The sequence below is a fragment of the Physella acuta genome, unplaced genomic scaffold, assembly GCF_028476545.2.
Source record: "Physella acuta isolate Inbredline_101_S28 unplaced genomic scaffold, ASM2847654v3 ptg001049l, whole genome shotgun sequence".
In the NCBI taxonomy this organism is placed as follows: Eukaryota; Metazoa; Mollusca; class Gastropoda; family Physidae; genus Physella; species Physella acuta.
The window spans coordinates 9722-31791 of NW_026732566.1; the positions used below are offsets into that span (position 1 = coordinate 9722).

General features: G+C 33.7%; 2 protein-coding genes across 6 annotated transcripts; both read right to left on the reverse strand.

Annotated features, from left to right (window-relative positions):
• Positions 1–307: 307 nt before the first annotated feature.
• Positions 308–5385, reverse strand: LOC131955029 (uncharacterized). 3 transcript variants are annotated; one of them, XM_059318948.1, is made up of 6 exons: positions 5309–5385; positions 4773–4816; positions 3649–3749; positions 3096–3243; positions 2386–2541; positions 308–1765 (listed from the first exon to the last, which is right to left on the reverse strand). In XM_059318948.1, exons 2-6 carry the CDS (start codon positions 4795–4797, stop codon positions 1560–1562), a joined length of 636 nt encoding a protein of 211 aa, XP_059174931.1. In that variant the 5' UTR covers positions 4798–4816; positions 5309–5385; the 3' UTR covers positions 308–1559. The 3 variants fall into 3 exon arrangements, with proteins under 3 accessions (XP_059174931.1, XP_059174929.1, XP_059174932.1); XM_059318946.1 differs by having other exon boundaries at positions 5221–5376; XM_059318949.1 differs by having other exon boundaries at positions 4773–4827; positions 5221–5376.
• A 5680-nt stretch (positions 5386–11065) lies between these two features.
• On the reverse strand, positions 11066–22063 carry LOC131955021 (DNA excision repair protein ERCC-6). Of its 3 annotated transcripts, none has more exons than XM_059318917.1 (23): positions 22049–22063; positions 20843–21074; positions 20457–20556; positions 19955–20072; positions 19650–19743; positions 19063–19492; positions 18697–18827; positions 18349–18556; positions 18017–18139; positions 17674–17826; positions 17382–17517; positions 17079–17249; positions 16662–16838; positions 16090–16206; positions 15854–15949; positions 15501–15716; positions 15280–15390; positions 14973–15187; positions 13951–14741; positions 13208–13357; positions 12807–12993; positions 12501–12582; positions 11066–12210 (listed from the first exon to the last, which is right to left on the reverse strand). In XM_059318917.1, exons 2-23 carry the CDS (start codon positions 21057–21059, stop codon positions 11815–11817), a joined length of 4419 nt encoding a protein of 1472 aa, XP_059174900.1. In that variant the 5' UTR covers positions 21060–21074; positions 22049–22063; the 3' UTR covers positions 11066–11814. The 3 variants fall into 3 exon arrangements, with proteins under 3 accessions (XP_059174900.1, XP_059174899.1, XP_059174901.1); XM_059318916.1 differs by lacking the exon at positions 22049–22063 and adding an exon at positions 21910–22030; XM_059318918.1 differs by lacking the exon at positions 22049–22063 and adding an exon at positions 21559–21574.
• Between the last annotated feature and the right edge of the window lie 7 nt (positions 22064–22070).

The following is a 22070-nucleotide window of genomic DNA, read 5'->3' on the forward strand; positions in this document are numbered from 1 at the left end:
CTTTGGCGGCCAGTTTGTGGCGTTATGTAGCGCCCCCATTTGGCATAAGTCCTCTCGGTGGAAAACGTCTTTAGCGGCCACAATTTGGGGCGATTTGGCATAAGTGAATAAAATCCCGATAAAGCTGTCTTTAATCCAAAAAGTAGAACAAGGCTTGTGATAACATGACTTCACAGTTTTTCCCTTGTAAAACTTCTATTATAGAAGTTTCCTCTTGTAAAAGTCATAGATACTACAGCTACTATGGCTGATGTATACATTATCTAATATTATAAGCAGTAACACAACAGAAAGAAATTGAATACAATTTATACAAGAATATTTTTAATGATAATTATCACAAATAACACAATGTATGTCATTAAATATTTCCAGTATATGGGAAACAACCAACACAAGATGCCAATAAGGCACATTGTCAAATTTCATTTTAAAATCTTAAAGAGAAAGGCACGTAAAAACAGCAGCTAAAAATATCTTATTTTAAATCAGAATAAATCTAGATGAGAACACATGTATGTCCTGTTCAATAAAAGCTTACAAAAAATATAAAGATTTGTCACCAATGAATCAAATTTTACTGAAGACAGCCTACAGAGCAATCTTTTCACTTTTACACAATGCATGACTAGACATAAAATGATACTCCAGCTAACAAGGCTGCTACCTATATTCTGGCAAGGGTCATAGAGCAGAAAGTCAGTTACAACACTACAACCCCTGTTTCATTCAACACAACCACAGGCTACAGTACCCAGGGTCATAGAGCCGAATGTCAGTTACAGCACTACAACCCCTGTTTCATCCAACACAACCACTGGCTACAGTACCCAAGGGTCATAGAGCAGAATGTCAGTTACAACACTACAACCCCTGTTTCATTCAACACAACCACTGGCTACAGTACCCAAGGGTCATAGAGCAGAATGTCAGTTACAACACTACAACCCCTGTTTCATTCAACACAACCACTGGCTACAGTACCCAAGGGTCATAGAGCAGAATGTCAGTTACAACACTACAACCCATGTTTCATTCCACACAACCACTGGCTACAGCACCCAAGTGTTTTAATTCATTTCTGACAGAAAAGACTATCCCCACATTGTTAAGAAAATAAGCCATCAGCTATTCCCAACAAACAAAAAAAACTTCACTTACTCATATACTGCACAATAAAAGGCCCCATTGCTTACATATTGACTTTTGAATACACAATAATGAATATAATTTAATTTACGAACATGCATATAATATTTGCCATTATGATTAAATTTTATAAGGTCAATAATCATAATATTAAAATATGGTTGTAACTATATCAATATGAACACTTGATGTAACTGCTTAATTTAGTAAAATGTGTTAAACACTGTATACCAACAGCACCTTGTGAATGAAGATTTACTTATTTAAAATAATACATTGCACCCTTTCTGAAAAAATCTGTACAATAATAGTGAGCATTATGTCATTAAAAAATTAAGGTGAAAAATCGTGATTCTCACTGTGCACATTAGTAAAAATTCCCATACCCTTTTAGGATAAACTAGTGTTGGCTATTTGGCATCAGTTGCTAGCTTGATCATCTCTTTTAAGTCCTGATAACGTTTAGGTGGGGCGTGTGATTTTGAAGCTTCATAGTCATGCTTTAGTTTTTCTAGCTTTGATAAACACTGAGAAAGCTGATTGGTCAACTGCTGGATGGAACGTTTCTTCCTTCCATTATCTCTCATCAGCTCATCAGCAGTCATGACATCTTCATCTGTGGACGTGGAGTAAAGCATGGCATACATTGTTTAACCCTTTAGGGCATGGATAAGGCACAACATAATTGGTTTAACCCTTTAGGACATGAATAAGGCAAGCATTCTACAACATTATTTTATCATTTAGGGCTATTCTTATCTGTATTATACACTCAGTCCAAGGTCAGCTAGAACAAAATATATTCACTAAAATAGTCTAACTTAATTGACTTGAATATTCATTTCTTATGTGCCAATTCTAGGGACAGTTACTTCCCTTATTTTAGCCATTTTTCTGATTTATGTACATCATCCATATAGACCTGAAGGGTAATATAGATCATGACTTAGTTTTTAATGTACAGGAAAATTGGTTTTTAAGAAAAAAGCCTTGTGAACTTATTTTGCATACCATGGTAATCACTAAGTGGGACTCTGGGAAAAAAAGAGTCCAAAAAAGTTAACTTGTTAAGTAAAATTAATATTCAACATTTTAATGATTGGTACAGGGATTATTAGTGTTAAAATTTCACATATGAAAATTGCCACATTAAAGACATCATTGGAAAAAGCTGGCTATATATTGCTTGAAAGTATTTATACTGTATTGTATACAAAAGAGAATAAATCACCAAACCTGTAATGGGATCATTGGAAAATCCAGTCAAGTTTTTCAGTTTTTTCATAAAAGAAGTCTTTCCTGTAGCTTTTTCTGGCTCAGATTTTGTTTGCTTCTGAGATTCTCCAGAGAACTCTTTGGCCTTGTGTAGTAAAGATGCCAGACCTGATCTTCCTGAAATGTTTAAAAAAAAATTTATTTCTGTTTTTAAGAGAGTAGGTTAACAGTTCTAACCAAATATGTATGATGCCACACCCTCTTAGTCTACATTACAAAAACATGACAAAGTAATAATATGTAAACAATTAACCATGACATTTTTAAAAATTCTGTTTTAAATTGATGACCATACTCATTACTGGCCCACTTATGTTAACCTTGTAAAGTACCCTTCAGAACCTAACAGTCCGTAAGGTAGGTGAAGTAGTTAATTTGTTTCAATGACCTTGGCATATGTAAGCGATAGTGTGGTGAGCACTATGCCCAGCAGCCTTAACTTTTCCTAACGTGAGTCAGATACCCATCAGAGTTGGGTGAACTCAGGGACATTCTACTGACATAAACCCGGCATTAAAACTCAAGAACTTAGGAGCTGTATGCTCTACCATACAACCACAATGTCCTACCATATTAACCTTGTACCTGAAACAATGAGCCCCAGACTTTTTATGTAATTGATGGCCATATCCATTACTGAGCCACTGTTGTTACAATGTTAACCCTAGTACCTGCAGCTTCTCCGGCCCCATCATGCAACACTTGCTGTAAACTTTGCAGGCTGCTTTCACTTGTGGCCTCTTTGATCATGTCTTTTAGCTGACCATATCGCTGAATGGAAAATGTTCCTTTGGATGTTTTATAGGCTTGGTCCAATTTCTAAGAAATCAAAAAAGCATTTTAGTTTCACAATGAAGCGTTAACATATGCTTATCCTAAAAAATAATGGTGCAATAAATTAGAGAGGCTTATTTAATAATTGTTTAATAAAGGTATTTTGTAATGCAAGTCAAGCTGTTAAAATTTAATACTTATAAAACAAATTCTTTGATAAATATAATCATTGGCATATGGAGGAAAAGGGGGGAGAACTCACAAAATGCAACAGTCGACCAAAATAAAAGTTGTCTCATGTTAAGCTGCAGCTATTTACGACAGAGCAGTGCTGTCCTCAGAAAGGACTTATTATAAAAGATGAATAAAACAACATAGGTCTAATTAAAAATTATTTCCTGTGTTGACTCTTTTTTTCCAGTCCATTGCAGATAAATTATATTTACTAACCAAAAATATAGCATTCACTTCTTGACTTTTCTGTTGCATATCTTTTTCTTTCTTGACCAGCCGTACATGTTCCTCCATTAGATCTGCTTTTGATGCAGACCCTGTGAAAAAGTTTTGACAGTGCTTTATTGGTTTCTTTTTTTTTCATGCATATCAATGTTGACAAATTATTAAATTAAAGCAAATATATGACCAGTATTATTATAGATCTAGAATTCTTAATATTATTTTTTTAAAAACATTTAACTGAATAACTCATTTTATATTTAATTAATTATTATAATTAAGCCTATTTGAACTATTTCAATAGATAATAATTACTTAATAGGCCTAATATACTAATTGTAATTAGGCCTAATATTTTTTACGAGCCGACCCGCCGCGTATCATACACCGCTATTTAGTTGTTTTATTTTCTACTTTTCAGTAATTCATAATTTGTGAATTCGACAGTACCAATGCTGCCACTAAAAATATTTGCTTTAAAACACTACCCCCCCCTTTCCCCTAACCCCAACCCTATACCACCACCCCCCCCCCCCCCCCGTGAAAGCAAGCAGCCTCCTCTTAGTTACCTCCTGTAAGTTTAAAATCGTTTCGAACTAAATTATCTCCCCTTAATAGCCGTCACTAATCCCGGCTCTACGATTTGTAAACACAGCGTGACCAGAGCTCACTAGACCATGTGGGGGTGGGGGTGGTAGTGATAGTGAAAGAGAGAAAGAGAGGGGACTGCAAGGATGCGCTTGCAGCTTGTTTTCTAGCGTCTCCCAGAAGAGAATTATATATAACGAGCCGGCCCGCGGCATAACATACGCCGCTATTTAGTTGTTTCTAATTTTCAATAATTGATAATTTGTGAATTCGACAGTACCAACGCTGACACTGAAAATATTTCTTTAAAACACTATAAGTAGCTCGTTAAGGACCATAACCCCCCCTTCCTTCCCCCCCCCCCCCTACGTTTAAAATCGTTGGCTCTGCTTGTAAACATTTAGAGTGAACACAGCTCACTAAAACCATGTAGGGGTGGGGAGGTAGGGAGAGCGTTTGCAGCTTGTTTTCTAACGGCTCGAAGAAGAGAATTATATATATAGATAAATAATATATATAGATCTAGATACCTTTAGCTTCATCATCTTTGCCCATGTTTCACTCTGCAATGTTTCTGAAATAGATCTATGTTTTAAAAGTCATCACTGAATTAACAGTCATTAGGCCTAATTATTATAATTATGCTTGTAGGTAGGCCCATAACAAGGTAAGAAAACAAATTTAAATAAAATGAAAAGCTAAAGTAGTAGGCAGTAGGTTAACTTAATTAATAAAAAGTATGACCTAGGACCATAGGCCCTAATCTTAGACTAATCTAGGTAAATTAAAAATAAAATTTTAATTAGTTTATTATTATTATTTTATTTTGTAGGCCTAGTCAGTTAAAAACTTAAGACTAGATCTAGATCTAGATCTAGAGTCTAGATTCTCTAGATTCTAGCTATAATTACTATAATAACTTATAGCTGCTATAATAAGTCTGTAGTATTGACTAGTTACTAGATCTAGGACACTTACGAGCTAGCTAAAATGTTCCAAGCCCATTCAAGAGTAATATAGCCAATAATGATATTGCAATGATAATGTTGCAAGTCACAATATTTACATTTCAGTATCCAGGCCTAATCAGCAGGCCTGTCCTACACACTACACACTTTTCCCTGGCCTTTTCCAATAAAAAGTGACTTTGAAAAGAAACGAAATAAAACAAAAATTCAAACTACGAGTAGGCCTAAATTCTAAATAAATAGCCTATTTAGTAAATACTATAACAATAGACTAAATTTCTTTTAAGTAGGCCTGCTGGATCTCGATCTATAGTCTTTTGTAGATTTAATTAATGTAACAATATATTAAATAATAAAGTAATTAAAGTTATTAATTCTAAGTCAATCTTCTTCATCTTCTTCTTCTGCGTTCTTAATGTAGTTTATGGTGGAGTATTAAATTTTAAACAACACGTCCAAGTTCGTGTATAAACTGGACTGTGGTCTCCAGATCCGCGGGTGCCCCTTGAGTTTCCTTGAGTGGGGTGTATAGGGACCAGTGCAATGTTTCTTCCAGACTTTTTTCTCCGGGGGGGGGGGGGGGGCACTTGAGATTTTCGGGGGGGGGGGTGGGGCAGCCACTGTTAAAAGTATATATTTTCTATATAAATTATATAAATTTCATTTCGTTCACGGGGGCGGTAAAAAAATTTCGGCGAAGAGATGCCTAGAAAAAACTCTGGACCAGTGTTTGGATCCTGCGAGGCGGAGAGCCCGGCCCCCTACCTGCGCGGCGGGATTCCACAGGCAGGACGCCAAATCTGTTAGTCCTTTTGCTTTCCTCCAGCATAAAATTAAGCAATGCGTGCCAGCATATTATGCGCAATATGGTATAGCTTGTTGACTCCGACTTCAGCCTGCTTTTCTTTCTGGATTTGCTTCCATAGCCTTTGATCACCCAAGAACAAACCACAAAGCAGCAGCTGTTTGATATTGGAGTTTTCTCTCCTAGAAGGGTTGCTGTCAGTAGCGTACGCAGGGGGGGAGCAGGGGGAGCGGCCGCTCCCCCTCTGGCCATTTTCAGCAAAGTGGCGCCTTTTTGGAAACTTTTTAAACTCAAAGTTTTAAACAATGATATTTGCAAAAAAAATATTTTTGGTCGGCACATCTATGTAAATCACAAAATTTCTTTTCATGCAGCAATTAAGCATTTTTGTGCTAGTCTAGAAGTGCCTACGTTTACAACACGTATTAACAGCTGCATCAGTTTGCCATTCTAAAAATAACCATTACGATGCATTTCAATGTTTAAAAACCTTTACGTGTAGTACCACTTGTAAAGAGGCGTGTTAAGTTTAAGGCAACTGTATAATGTATTTGCTTACGAATAATTGAATTAGAAAATTTTATACATAAAACTTCACACATAATTACTTTATATATACAGTTTGAATCGTGTGATTACTTTTTTTAAAAATTCAATACAGAAACAAATACAACTGATGTGGCACCTCTATTTAAATTTACTTATGAGCAAACTGCGTAGTGGTGGGGAAATTTTGACAAAGTCAACAACGTCATCACGATGAAGTAGTAGTATTCTTACAGTTTGGGCGAAAGTGATTACGATAACAAATTATAGGAAACAGTTACAACCCCCTTCCCCCATGGACCTCTCTGTAAAAAACAATATTGTTATAATACCACTGCTACTTATTTAAATCTATTTCTGTAATATATATTTGTGTAATATGTATGTATGTTTAGAACAATTATCTAAAAACTGACGCTATGTTCACTCTGAGTTGGTTATCCCGGATTCGAACTCGAGACTTACGGGTTAGCAGTCCAGCTCTCTGCCGCTAGACCACTCCGTCCCACAATTGTGTAGAGCGACATTAATGTCACATCTAAGTATACACTGGGTTGGATAATTGACCTAAAGTGACCGGACAGTGGTGATTGAAGTTGAACCCACCCCCCCCCCCCCCATCCCACCCGAACTGATCTGTTAAGTACATGTAGAAAAACGCGTAATGCTGTACCAAAGTACCATGCCGCCAGAAAATTAGCTTTTTAAACGTAAAACTGTGAATATTGTTTTTGCAATTACCAGTAAAAAGGTGTGTGATCAATACAGTGATCTAACCCATACCTATCACTATGTTAAAAAATGATCTTTAAAGAACACAAAGAAGCAGTAGTTAAATAAAAATATATGATCTGAACTAAAAGACCGATATTTAGTTAAATGTAGGCTGTTATTCCGAATGTTTTTCTATTATATCGAAAAGAGTGGTTTTATACCAACTCTTATTTTAAAAACTTTCATTATGCCGTAATACTTTCGCATTTATGATGACGGTATATTAAATTCTGATTAGAGACAAAACATTTTGTAAACACGAATAGTGCTAAGCAATTTCATATATTCTAAAGTAATTATTTATTTGTTTTGACATTTATAATTAAATGTGTAGATATATACATATTTATATTAAGAGAGTGATTATTTCCCCTATTTCACTTGTCTTAAATAATTTCCCAGGAATTATGTCAGAAAATTTTTTAGCGCAATTTCCATACTGACAATTGCGATTATTAATTCGTTATTTCTGGATGGATGTTTGTCCGCAGCTTCAAGTCGTATCTCCTCCTCAACGAAGCAATATCGAGGACTAGTTCCAAAAGCAAATATGTTAAGCAAGTTCCGAGAATGATTGTGGGCCAAACAAATTCCCAGAATTCCTTCCTGGATTTCCCGGAAAAGCCAAAAAAACCTCGAAAAAAATGCAGTTTTTGGCCCATATCTCGGCAACCAGACCACTTAGCGACTTGAAACATTTACCGATCGATTTTTGCCATAATTTAGAACAATATTGCCGAAGAAAGTTTTCAAAAATATCCTTTCGTTCGGTCACAATTTTTTTTTAAAATTACATTATACATAATACACTACAGTGCTATATAGCAATGTATAGATATAAATCTATGGTGAAAGGGATGTGTCAAAATAATCTATTTTTCGCTGTCTTTTAGATCTTGCTATAAGTTTAATTTTTACTTGTTATGGATAACATAAGGAAATTGCGCTTAAATTGTCACTAGACTTTTTATTAACTTGTTTTACAAGAATTACAAAACAGATTGTGTTCCGTTCGTTGTTTTTTTGTTGTAGTGTGTGTATATTTATATTTTTTTGCTTAGATTGATACAATTTTTGTTTTGTCGGCCTACATTGTGTGTTTTTTTCTTATTTCTTCAGAGTGCTACTTTCAATTTATTTTACATCATAGCGAAGTAATGACATACAGCTAGTAATTATATATATATATATATATATATATATATATATATATATATATATATATATATATATATATATATATATAATACACGTATATAGAACTTGTTAAAAATTCGGCGCCTTTTTTTGCTCTTTTCGCTCCCCCTATAACGAAAACCTGGATACGCCTCTGGTTGCTGTCCCTAGCTGACGAGCCCCATCTACCCGGGTTTGGAGTTATAGCGCCCCATGCTCGCCGTTGAAGTCATTTCCTTGGATTTATGAGATGTTTTAGATTGAATATCCTAACCAATGGATATCCCACTTTATCCTCCATGACCACAAACCAGTTGGCCCACGGCTGTTTATCTGGTATTCACAGCGAACCCTCAAAGGGCCTCTCCCCAATCTACCACCTGGGGATGCGCTTGGTAGGAGATGGTAGCTCCCCCATGTAAGTCAATCTAAAGTAACCTATTCTAAGAAATTTCAGATTCGTTGAAAAAAAATATGACTGTGTTAGTGATGTAGGCCTAGATTCTAGATCTATATTTTAAAAATCTTATGCTCATTCAAAATGCCAATCTAGATATCTGATAGATATATCTACATTATGCACATCAAGATGTATATAAAAACTATTGCTAGATTTCGTGTTCAGATAACAGCCGATTTATATTTAGCAGTTGTACAAACAGCTGCGCATCTGGATCAAGCTTGAGATTAACAAGCCGTGTGTTTGTTTAAACTTTATGCTTAAGCCTATATTATCAATATGTGTAGTTAGGAGTAGACCTATTTCAATCTTATCGAAAGTAACCGAATATTGATCTTATAAATATTTTAGGAAGAAACCCCTTTATTTAAAAAAACGAAAATTGCTATTTGAAAGTGTATAGGCTACGTGTGTGTAAGGGGGGTGGGTGGCTGAGGTGTGGCATTGTTGGGGAAGGTGTTTTAATGTCATTAATGACAAGGGATGGCGGCGGCTTTATTACACACACACATATATATATATATATATATATATATATATATATATATATATATATATATATATATATAGGCTTATATATATAAATATATAACGCTAAAATGGAGACGATGAAAGCTACAGATCGCCCCAATGGTCCGTATGCATATAGGCCTATAGCTTGGTTAGGCCTTTAGTGCGCATTTATCTCTGGATAGTGGTGGGATGGGGATTAACAATGTTTCAAATATAGTGTTCTTATACGTTTTCTTAAAGCTGCTGTAAATTGATCGGCCGACATGTGTCAAACAACACTTCATCGATTAAGCTATTAGGGGTCATCCATAAATGACGTCATGCTTTTTATTACGATTTAAAAAAAAAAAAATTCCGCTCTTTCTCCGTGACACATCGTCACAGACACTCACAGAAAGCCAGACTCACCACCCCCTCCTAAACTGACGACACACCTCAGCCCTCCTCAAACTTATTAAAGTTGTTTTTTTTTAAACATCAATTTTGTTTTTCTAAAATATTGACGGAGCTCAGTCAATAGAGTATTATAATTAATTAACACAACAGTTATCTCAGTGGCGTAGCGAGGTCGGGTGTCACCCGGTGCGGCACTTAATGGTGTCACCTCCCTAGAAGAAACACCCCCAACCGATAGGCTTACATGAAAGAAATACTGGCGGCGTGCGTGGTCGATAAATCTAGCGGCTGACGTTATGTAGCCTAGTGTAGGCTCCTCGTAAAAACATGTAGGGGAGCCTATTTAAATCAAACCTGGGATTAAATCAAATTTTCTGTATCTTCCGAAATCCCGTACAAGCGAAAAATAAATTAGTATTCTACTCCTACCATCATACGAGAAAATGGTAGATCCGTTATATAAAAGCGTTGTAATGTAAACACACAAAGCGACTGGAATGCTCATTCACAGGCCTAGGTCAGCCAGGAGCATTGTTATGAGCAAATCAGATAGTTTGTGTCAGAGATAATTGTAGCTGTCTCATATTTTAAAAGGTCAGATGTGGCTCTGGTCATAAGAAGCCTAGAGCTCATGTTGTTTGTTGATTAGGCAGGCTATAACAGAATATGAATGCATCAGCCTAGTTCATGGATGTGAAGAGGAAGTACGTAAGCCGCCTTTTTAGGACTATACGTGTGAGGGGAGATGAAGATTAAGAAAGTATTTTGGAATGTGTGTGGTGTTAGGGTATGTTTTGTGCGTGTGTTGCATTTGTAAATTATTTGCAATACTATTCCACTTTTATTTTGCAAATCTCACAAAAACCGCAATTGTTCTCAAAGTAATATTTTAAGAAGTTTAATTGATTAAAACAGGTTTGTCTCAAGGAATCATTATCCCATCTTAAAATTTGAAACTAATTGGCCCTTTCATAGTGTAGACAACACACAATGACCCATATATGCGAAACTACTCAGTCACCGTAACGGGTTATGTAAGGATATATTATTAATCAATGTACTCATATTTTAAAAGGTGAAAAGTGAATTAACAGTTATTTCCCCTTCCAGTTGTGCCAGACCGCTATTAGTTCTACAAAGCTAACACACAAAGATACTATTACTAGATCTAGATGATGTCTTTTAATCAATCATGAGTGTAATCTGTTTAAAAAGTTACAAAACATACTGACATTTTGTATCCATTTAAAAAACTAAAAAAATATTGGTCATAAAATGTAATACACCAATAAGTAAAAACATGTTTTAGTTTAAACACATTGTATTATCATTATGTGTAATTTTTATACATACAAAAGTGTACATATATGAATCACAAAACTGGCTATTCGGTTATGTTGTGTACTTTTCACATAACTTTTGTGTACAGATTTTATTTTTTTGACATAGGAATGCTGCCATTCTTGCAACTGGAAAGTCCATTAATTTTTAATTTAAATTTTCAATAATTGAATAAAACTTAATAAACTTAAAAATAAAAAGTACTGAATTCCTGCATGAATAACAAAAATCACAAATTAAGAATCTCAACAATTTAAATAAAAAGTATGACATGTTGAAAACACTAGATAAGTATTCAATCATAACAATAATTCTCATTTAAGAATTGATTATAAAATAATAATGGTAAAAAATATGATTATCAAATGAAATTTTTCACTAAAAAAATACAAATTTTTAACAACATACCTATCTTTTTTACTTTTCTGTAAACTTTGCAAATATCATAACATTAAAGAAAATTGTGACACTCCTGTTTAAAAAATATGCTGCCTATAGATTTGTTGATATGCAAATTAACATTAATTCTTCCAATTAGTTTCACAGCTTACAAATATATCAACAGCATCATTTCATGCAACTGAAATTTCAGATTAACGAAACTCAGTTTTTAATCGCCATACACCACTACGAAAATCACAAATTTGGTTCAACATGGCTTTAAATTTAGGAGCATCTGATTTTGGTAGGCGTGTGCCAAAATTCAGAACGATTTCTTGAGTTGACGCCTCCCCATCAGTGTTAGCCATAAAAGCAACAAAGTTCCTGATGTCTTTTAACAGCTCTTCATCTTTTGGATCCAGATTCTCAGGCACATCAGGCCGCAGGAAATCCTCATCTTCAGTGGATACAGAAGCTGTTGAAATTCTTTTCCTCGCTCTCATGCGGGATAAGAGGTCTTGCGATGTTAAGGAATTATCTTTTGTACTCAAGGACACAGTACCAGACACACTGCCATCAAAAAGTTTATCTTTTTCTGTTGCACTTTTCTGGGAGCAAATAGGAATGGTATTAGATTAGTGTTTTTCATGGATTTCATAAACATTAATTAGTTATTTACGGTGCAAGTAAAAATGGGTGTTATTAATTACATAAACACAAAACCCTCAACTTAACTCTTGGTACAAAAAACCTAGCCCTATCCTGTTGACTAGGCATTTCTTAACAACTGACAAAAAGCAGTTAATACAAATGCCTTTCATGAATGAATACTATATAGCGTGAAAAGCAGCTTTGTAGTATAGCACACATTATTGATATAACAAAAGTTTTGACTAACCTGTGAGGTGATCTGAGGTGTTTCTGATGGTGCTGACTTGTTAACAACTAATAAACTATTCTTCTTTTGTCCAAAACGTGGTCTGTAAAAATTAAAAATTGGTTTAAGAAAAATATAAAACTTCAAAACAATTATTGTGCAACAAATGCAAATTAGCATATTTTAAACTGCATTGCTTCAACTTATAGGAATAAAGGGATGTGATTTTTTTTTTTTTATTGAATGTAGATGGTCCCCAATGCACAATATCTTATAGTAAAATAACAAATTCCCATAACTATGAATATTAACCACACAAAAAATTACTTCGCTAGTCCCCCATGCTGTCCTGTCCATGTGGGAAGCCCTGACATAGCAGATGCACATTGCTGGCGAGATCTTCGTAAGGCGGCTACTGCTTCCCTCGCAACTTTCTCAGCTTCTGCCTCTACAATGGCATAATCAGGTCGCCCAGAGTCCATTATCTTCTCATGTTTCATTGCACCCTGCAGTCCTAGAAAAGTAATTTTTCAATATTCTCACAGCCCAACAGTTAGAGCAACACAATATATATAATTTATCCTGTTTTGTAGCCCCTTAAATCCTAATCACTTAACACTAATAACTTCTCAATTTACATACCTATTCAATTAAAATCAACCATTGTATTGAAAATAAATACACACAGATATTTTCATTTAATTTGTAATTGTTAAAAAATTGTGAACCTGTTTTCTTGAAAAGCTGCTTGAGAACGTAATCATCTTCTCGTTTATTATCTTTCTTCTGGGTACTAACTGAAGGTTGTTCATCCGACTGGTCAGCAGTGGACAGGCTACAGTGTTTCACTAAATTAGGTATTCTTTCACCTTCAAAACCTGGAGAAAGCATAACGGTACTTGCATTAACTGGCTTGATTAAATGGCTTAAAATAAACGTTTTAAGATTTAAGTTTTTGATTTTACTCAAATTTAAGGATACATCAAAAAATTTTTTTAACGTTGTGCTCTTTTTGAAGTCTTTAGCAAAACCTAGAGTTTTGAAAATTATTTGATAGCAGCTTAATTAAGTATTGTGGGTCAGCATGGTTGAATGGTAGAGCTTTCGGCAGCTAGCCCGAAGGTCCCAAGTTTGAACCTTGGTTTGGTCTAGTGACTGTAGGACGTACCTGAGTCCACCCAGCTCTGACGGGTACCTGACTATGTTGGGGAAAGTAAAGGAGGCTGGGCATAATGCTGACTACACCATTCCTTCATATATAGAAGTCAAGAAATATGAACTCTACCTCATCTGCACAATGGATTGCTAGGTCTAAAGGGAAGCTTTACTTTTTTTAAAAATAAAGTATTAAGAGCTAGGATTTTGTTAAATATGTGATTTTTTTAAAAACCTACTAATATAATATTATTCCATTTTCTATCAGAACAATTTCCACTTGCAAACTTTTTAATGATTCATTGGAGGAACTTACGTGCATTACGCAACTTTTTCTTTTTTTTAGTTTTATCATCATCTTTCTCTTCATCCGTGTGTGATCTGCGCCTCTTCTCTTCTGTCTTTTGCCTTTTTTCCTCACCTCTGTGATCAATATCTTGAGGTGTGGACCTCTCCTCCTTGTTTCTTTTGAGCATAGGGATGGTCCATTTTTTCCCATTGGAATGCCACTTGTTGGGTATACTGCCAGAGTGTGAGTTTTTACTGTCTCCTATTTGGGAGAGTGCTGAACTGGTGGATTCTTCTGAGACAACTTTGCTTTCAATTTCTTCACCATTATCACAGACTACTGTAGTCTCTAAACTTTTCAATTCATCGTCTTTCTTATCATTTGTTACAGGCTGAACCTCTTCTACCTCATCAGAAGGGGTGAATAGTTTTGTAGAGTCTTCTGATGCCCGTCTTTCACTCTCTCTCTTTCTTTTTTCTTCTTCCATCTTTCTACTCAAATTCCTAGCCAACTCTTTCATCCTTTCTAGCTCTTCATTATCCAATCCCATATTTTCTTCATCAACACTTTTATTGTCTTTGTTCTCACTAGTTTTTAATTCTTTCTTGTCTTTCATTTCATCAAATCTATTTTTTCTGCTCCTTTTTGAAACTTTCACATCTGATCCTGTCCCTGCAAATAGAGCACTGGTTTCTGTCCCTTCTTCATTATTATCACATCCCAGTGTGAAGAGTTCCATCAAATCCTGGGATTTGAAAAGCCTTCTTTGTTTTGGATCTTTTAACACTCGATTTGTTAAAAACTGTTTAAAAATTTGTCTGAAAATATAAATTAAAAAAAAACACTTTTTTGGCTGAATTAATTATTATATATGTCAGCTACATGTAGAAATTTATGTATTTATAAATTTATTTACGTGAAAATTTTAATTTAATTTTAAAGTATTTTTAAATCTGCAAATATACCTGTAAACTGTTAAAAAAAACTGCTTTCAATAACATCATGAGCACTTACAAACAAGCTGCTTATTCACACAAATAGAAAAATACCTGTGATAAATCTTTTCTTCAATAGTTCCTGAGGTCAAAAGTCTGTAGATGGTCACCTGTTTTGTTTGACCAATACGCCAGGCTCTTTCCCGAGCCTGTACATCAGTACTTGGATTCCAGTCAGGGTCATAGATGATAACTCTGTCTGCACCTGTCAAATTCACACCTAGCCCACCGACTCGAGTAGTTAACAAAAACAAATAGATAGATGGTGTCTGAAAATGAGAGTAGTCATGCATTTTACAAAAAATAGTAATAAGTTATTAAAGATAATTTAAATGATTTTTTAAATAATGAATATACTTACATTATTAAACTGTGAGATTAAAGGCTGTCTAGCAGATATTGCCGTCCCTCCATCCATGATTAAATAACTGTACCCTTTTTCTGCCGCAAATTTCTCCAATATGTTCAACATCTACAAGATATAAGAATGACATGATGTCACGACATAATAAATGATGTTTAAAACAATGTATGAAAATGATAACGCAGTCATTTAAAAATCTGCAGATGCAATCAACTTACAGATTTACTTTGTGTAAACAACAGAACTCTGTGTTTCTGTTTGTACCAAAGGCGCAGTAGTGCTTCTACAACAATCATTTTCCCACTTCTCTTGTGATAGCCAAACTGATATTCAGGATCTGTTTCTGAACAATCTGAGTGAAAAAACTGTGGTCCACCAGTTGACAGATCTGGATGATTACAGATCTTACGCAGCGTGATAAGGCCAGCAAACACCTGCAGAAAAATTTTGATATTTTTTAATTGAAAGATATCTTATTGATGGGCATGGGTTTTACTTTATGAATACTTTATGGACATTAATTAATACTTTGTTATTCAACTTTACCAATCATTTTAAGAAAAATCATCACCTGGAATTTTCCTTGTAAGATTGCATTACATTCTCTAGAGTCCAAATATTCTTTATAAACATCCCTTTGTTCCTCTGTAAGGCGACAAAACAACACCTGCAGAATATACATTAATAAGTTTTAAAAGAATAAAACTAACAAATGCTTTGCCACTATAAGTAATTACATAAAATTCTGACCATGTGAATATCTATAATCGTTTGATTTTTTTGTGTTCTCCACAATGGAAAACTAACCTGTTCATTTTTGTTTGGAAGATCCAAATTTTTTTTAACATCTGCTTTCATCCTTCTGATGAGGTAGGGGTTGATAGTGTCTCGAAGAACACAGGCACATCGATAGGCTGTTTCAACCTGTATTGATGTGTAATGTATGGGATCATCAAGTTATGACATTCACACAATATATTCATATTTATAATTATAAAAAATATTGTATACCACTTAGTATACTGGAAGTAAGTTTTGAGAGGTCTGTTTTATTATTGCAGATGTCCACTCAAAGGGAAGTGGGGTTAATTCAAAGTGACAGTATGTGGATAGGAGTGGTGAGCACATGTGTACTATTCCAATTTTGTGCAGACTTCATAAATGGTTGACTCTTTCTAGTAAACTAATGTAGTACGCAACCAAAAAGCATATAATAAAGTAGACAGAGGGTAGCAGAACTAACAGAAACATTTGTGTGATTAAGGAGTAAATTATACTTTTCAAAAGATAATTGTATTTATATTCATTATAAATTGCTACCTTGATAGAGGGGATGGTTGGGGGGAAATACAATAGAGAAATAAGGGAGACAAACATACCTGTACTTGAGTTGCATTGGAGTAGCCACCCTGTACAATGGGTATGGAAAAATGCTGCATAAAGTCTGGTAAAGTTCCCAACTTTCCAGGAAATATAAAGTCAAACAAAGACCAGAGTTCTTTCAGATTATTTTGAATGGGTGATCCAGATAATATTATCCTGTGAGGTGTTCGAAACTATATTTAAAAATAGAGCAGAGTGTAATATCATAGAATGCTTCAAGCAGTAAGTCTATACAACACACTGATATGAAATTATACCATGTATGCTATCAATATACAAAAGTATACAATTGAAATGTTTTCAATCTCTAATTTGTATTATTATCACTTTCTAAATCAACATTAAGCTGCTATTAATGTACAAAAGTATATATTTTAAATCTATCAGTTAATGATGGCAATTTTTGCACGTACCTGCTTACAAACTAAAGTAACTTTGGCATCTGGATTACGAATCTTATGACCTTCATCCAGAATTACATAATGCCAATTGAAGCGAAGCACAAGCTCTTGATGGATAACAAGGGTATTGTAGGATGTGATTAAAATTCCAGAACTCTTTGCCACAGATCTAACCATCTCTGACTGCCAAAAAAAAGCAGAATATTTTTCGTTCAAAATAAATTTCAACAATCATAGGTTAATTACTTTCAAATAAAGCTGTGTTAATATTATCATTATTAAATACTATACAGTATACATTAGAAAGAAACAAACCTCAGACCCAGTAAAAGATCCAGAAGAATGTAAAATAGCAACTCTAAAATCTGGCCACCACTTATGAAACTCCTTGAGCCATTGGTGCATGACAGTCGTAGGACAGACAATAATAGAAGGGCCCAGTCCTTTATACCTAAAAAAATGTATGAATATTATACACCTGAACAGTTAACAAAAATACTAAATGTTTTTTTAATACAATTTCATTTTGAAAATAGCTAGCAACAGAGTTAAGAAAAGATAACTGAAAGAAGTTACAAGAGAGGTAAAAATTTTTTTACCAACATACGGGAAATTAACATTTTTTACTTGACTAGTACGTAAGGCAGCAAGAAAAGCAATAGTCTGTATAGTCTTGCCAAGCCCCATTTCATCTCCTACAATACCCCCTACTTGTTGACAATGCAGTTCCCACAACCAACGTACACCAGTCTTTTGATATCTGAAAATAGAGTGATTATTTTATTTTGTAAGCATTTGATAGCGAATGTCTTTAGTTAATAGATTGGACCAAATGATACAGATAGCAGTATTTTACAAATTTCATTTTAGTTATTTGATCAAGCGGAATGAATAAATTAAAACACCCATCAAATACTTGAAAGCAGGTTGATGAAAAAAAAATCACTTACTTAAAAAGCTTACTCCACAGTCGAGGAGGGACTCGTAAACCACCATCAAACTCTGAATCATCATTTTCATCATCCAATTTCATGTCATCAATTTTCTCTTCTTTCTCATCTAATCTTTGTTGTCTGAAGAAAAAAGTAATGATATAAATTATATATATATATATATATATATATATATATATATATATATATATATATATATATATATATATATATATATATATATATATATATATATATATATATATATATATATGTATATATAAATGTATATACATATATAAGACTTAACTAGAAAATAGCCTACTAAAAAAATAAAAACATGTTTAAACCTTAAGAGTCTCTGTTGGTAATACTCCGGGTCAGCATCATCTCTTTCCCTTCTGTAAGACAAATCTCTCTTCACCTTTCCTTCCTCATGTTTTGTTTCATCATCCTCTATGTATTTTGGAATCTTCCTAGGTTTCTTCCTAGGAAATGAACTCCTTTTACTTTTTTTTCTCTTTTTGGATTCATCTTCAAGGGTCTCACCATCTTCATCTAGAATGAAGTAATCAGTTTTTTAAACATCATGCTGTATTAATGTACTTTTTTGTTACCTCACTCTTTAATCTCAACAAAAATTAATACTTTCATAAACCTTTAATGAGTGTGCCAAAAATCGAATTGCAAATCTTTACCAATAGATGTGTAGTTGTCAGAGGATTCCCCCATCAATTCTTGATTACTTGGTCTATATTCTTCTTCATCATTGTTAGATTCAGCATCTCCACTGTCATCATCTTGCTCCTCTATATTGTTATGCTCATCTCTGTCATAAAAGGATAATTGATACAGGCTTATCTGAACACATTCTTTATACAAGATAAAAAACAATTTATAGAATTAAAACAAAAAATTAAATATTTGATTGATGCTGAAGTAATAAATAATAATAATAAAAGAACACATAATGAAATATAAAATGACACTGTGTATAACTCAATCCATCATCAATTTTTTTTTTTAATTAAGGCATTCCAGCAAAGTAAACAAAATTATCTTACTCCATATGATCTTTATTGGCACTTGCTTGACAGTCAATTATCCGCTGCTGGTGTCTAGTTGAATAGACTACACCAGTAGAATGTGTTTGCTGTGCTTTTTTAAAATCAGGTTCTGTGGATTCCCTTTTTTGTTTTTTCCTTACAGACCAGGAAACATTACTGCCTGTATGTTCCATTTCATTTGATGTTTTAAGAGACTTTCTTTTAACATATTTTTCAAAATCCTTTTTAACCTTGACTGAAGGTAATTCTTTGGCCATTAAGACTTTTTCAAATTCTGATAAATTTGGTTCCCTGGGGTGGACAGGTTTAAGAGCTGCAGGCTTCATAACTGTGCCAAATGGGGTCATCTCACCAGTACGAATCATGCGCTCTTTTTCAGTTTCTTTTTGTGTACCAATTTGAAAAGCTTGATTAAACATGCTGTCAGCTTATTGTTAAAAACAAAAAAAATTATTGATTAGACAAGTGAAACCAAATTTTTAAAAATATCTGTTGCTCTAATTTTGTGCATATATTTTAAAGACAAGTTACATATTTCACACACTGAGTAAGTTTATAATGATAAAAAAAAAAAAAACTAGCACCTTCTTCTTCTACAGATTCTGTGTCTTGATTATACAACTGTAGCTTCTTCTTTACATTTTCTTGTCGCACCATCAATGTTTTTAACTGCTTATTCTGTCATGGTCATTATAATATAAAAAACTGTACCATTTGAAGTTGATATTATTTTATTAGCTCTATGGTTTACTTCTAACAGAAAAATATTATTTTATTAGCTCTATGGTTTACTTATAACAGAAAAAAATTACCATTAAAAAATCTTAAGACCATAAATCAAATTAATCAAAGCTATTACAAGTTAAATTTTATAATAGATTAAGTTAACCTTGTTACTCCTTTGCTTTTTTATGCCTTCGAGCTGTCGTCTGATGTCGGATGACATTTCACCCAATTCTAATTTTTTTTCAGATTTCATTATATGTTCCAAATCTTTTTTCACAAGTCTTCATAAAATAATTAAAATTATAGTTAAAGATAAACAATAGATTTATTAAATTTATAACATTCTAAACAATTAGCATTTAAACAGTGATTTTTTTAAATAACCTAATAAATTAACTAGTTAACTTTTTTAGCACATCACAAGTTGTAAGTTATGGTGACTTTGTACACATATTTTTTAATTAGGTAAAACTAAAGTCTCGTTGTATAGCACTTAAGTAAAGATACTAAACACATACATTTCAACACAAATCAGAAATAATACAATATGATGACAACAGACCAAAAAATATATCTGAGAACATAGCTTTTAATTGGTTAATATTGTCAACTGTTTCCATCCTAAACTAAATGTGCATGATTAAAAAATGAAATCAACTACTTACAAAATATCATCACAAATTACTTTTAGCTCATTCTTTAAGATTTTTTCCAATCTTTTTTTCTCTTCCTTAACCAATGCCTGGTCAACTTGATCCATTATTCCTGTAAATAGTAATTGGAGCTTACAGCAACAAAACAGGTTTTCAAATTAGTTTAGTAAATTTAGGTGTTAAAACTGATTCACAAAAGGATCTGAGTGTTGCATATGGTAAACACAATTTGCCTAGAACTTAATAGATTTTGCTTGTCTTTTAAAAGAAGACTTACTGTTACAAATGACAAAATGTAAAATGTTACTTATGCTTAGAGTGACTATAGGAGTTAGATCTAGTGTGGTTTATGTTTAGACATTACATATTGATTCAATTTGAGAAAGACTTAGATCTACCTTGTTCTAAAACATCTTGATTAAAAACACTTAAACCAAGCTCTTGAAGCTCTAGCCCTTGTTCATCCAATGTTGCCTGAGGTATCAATGAAGTATTCACATGGAAGGCATCATTTTGGCTAGCTCTCTTTTCTTCATCATGATCTGTAAGATTTACACCTGACATCTCAATGCTGCAGCCCATCTTTTCCAAATCATGTGTTGGGTTCTGATTCATTCTGAGGCCAAGAATCTGTTTGAGTAATTGATCTTTTTTTAAGTACATAAAAAAATTCTATATTTTTTAGGTCTAATGTTTTTCTAATTAAAGACTATGCACATAAATTGTGTTACTATTAAAGTTGAAGTGATGGAAGGAGGATTTTAAGAGAAAATACTGTACATGATATTAACTATAGTATAGAGCATGGGTTCCCAAACTTTTTCCAGTAGCGACCCTCTTTTATAAAAAGTAAGTGACCCACGACTCCCATAGCATTACTTATCATATTATCATTACTAGCCTCGGCGAATTTTACACACCTAAGCTAGATAAATCATTTAGAAATTTTTGTCAAAGTCCCTACTTCTTCTTCTTCATTCTTTTAGTGTTGGAGGGGATCGAACCTTAGTCCTTATCTGCCAGAGGGTTTGAACTCGAGACTTTTTCGAATTTATCAACAATGAGCTTTTGCCGACTCAACCACGCTTACATCACAATTATTATTAATTATTACATGTCAACTGGTTGTGCGCCATTAACTCCGATTTCAGCCTGCTTTTCTTTTTGGATTTGCTTCCATAGCCCTTGTCCAACCACCAAGAACAAACTACAAGGCAGCAGTTGTTTGATTTTGGAGTTGTCTCTCCTAGAAGAGTGGCTGTCCCCAGCTAACACTAACAATCCTCAGCTCATCATCATCTCTGCCCGAGGGTTCGAACTCGAGTCCCTACTAACTACTTACTACTACTAGATCTAGATCTAGTACTACTACTACTACAACTAATTTACTACATCGGACATCGATATTCGATAGATATTTTATTAGATAACCCTCCTAACCCTACTTTTAACTTTTAGTACTTACTAGAAATCTAGATACTACTTAAAAAGCATCAATATAGTCACACAATAATCAATATAGATCTAGCGTGCAGACAAGAAATGAAGTTAGATCTAAATAATAAAAAAGCTTGTAAAAAGACGATATTACATTATTAGGCTACCTAACTAAATCTAGATCTATTC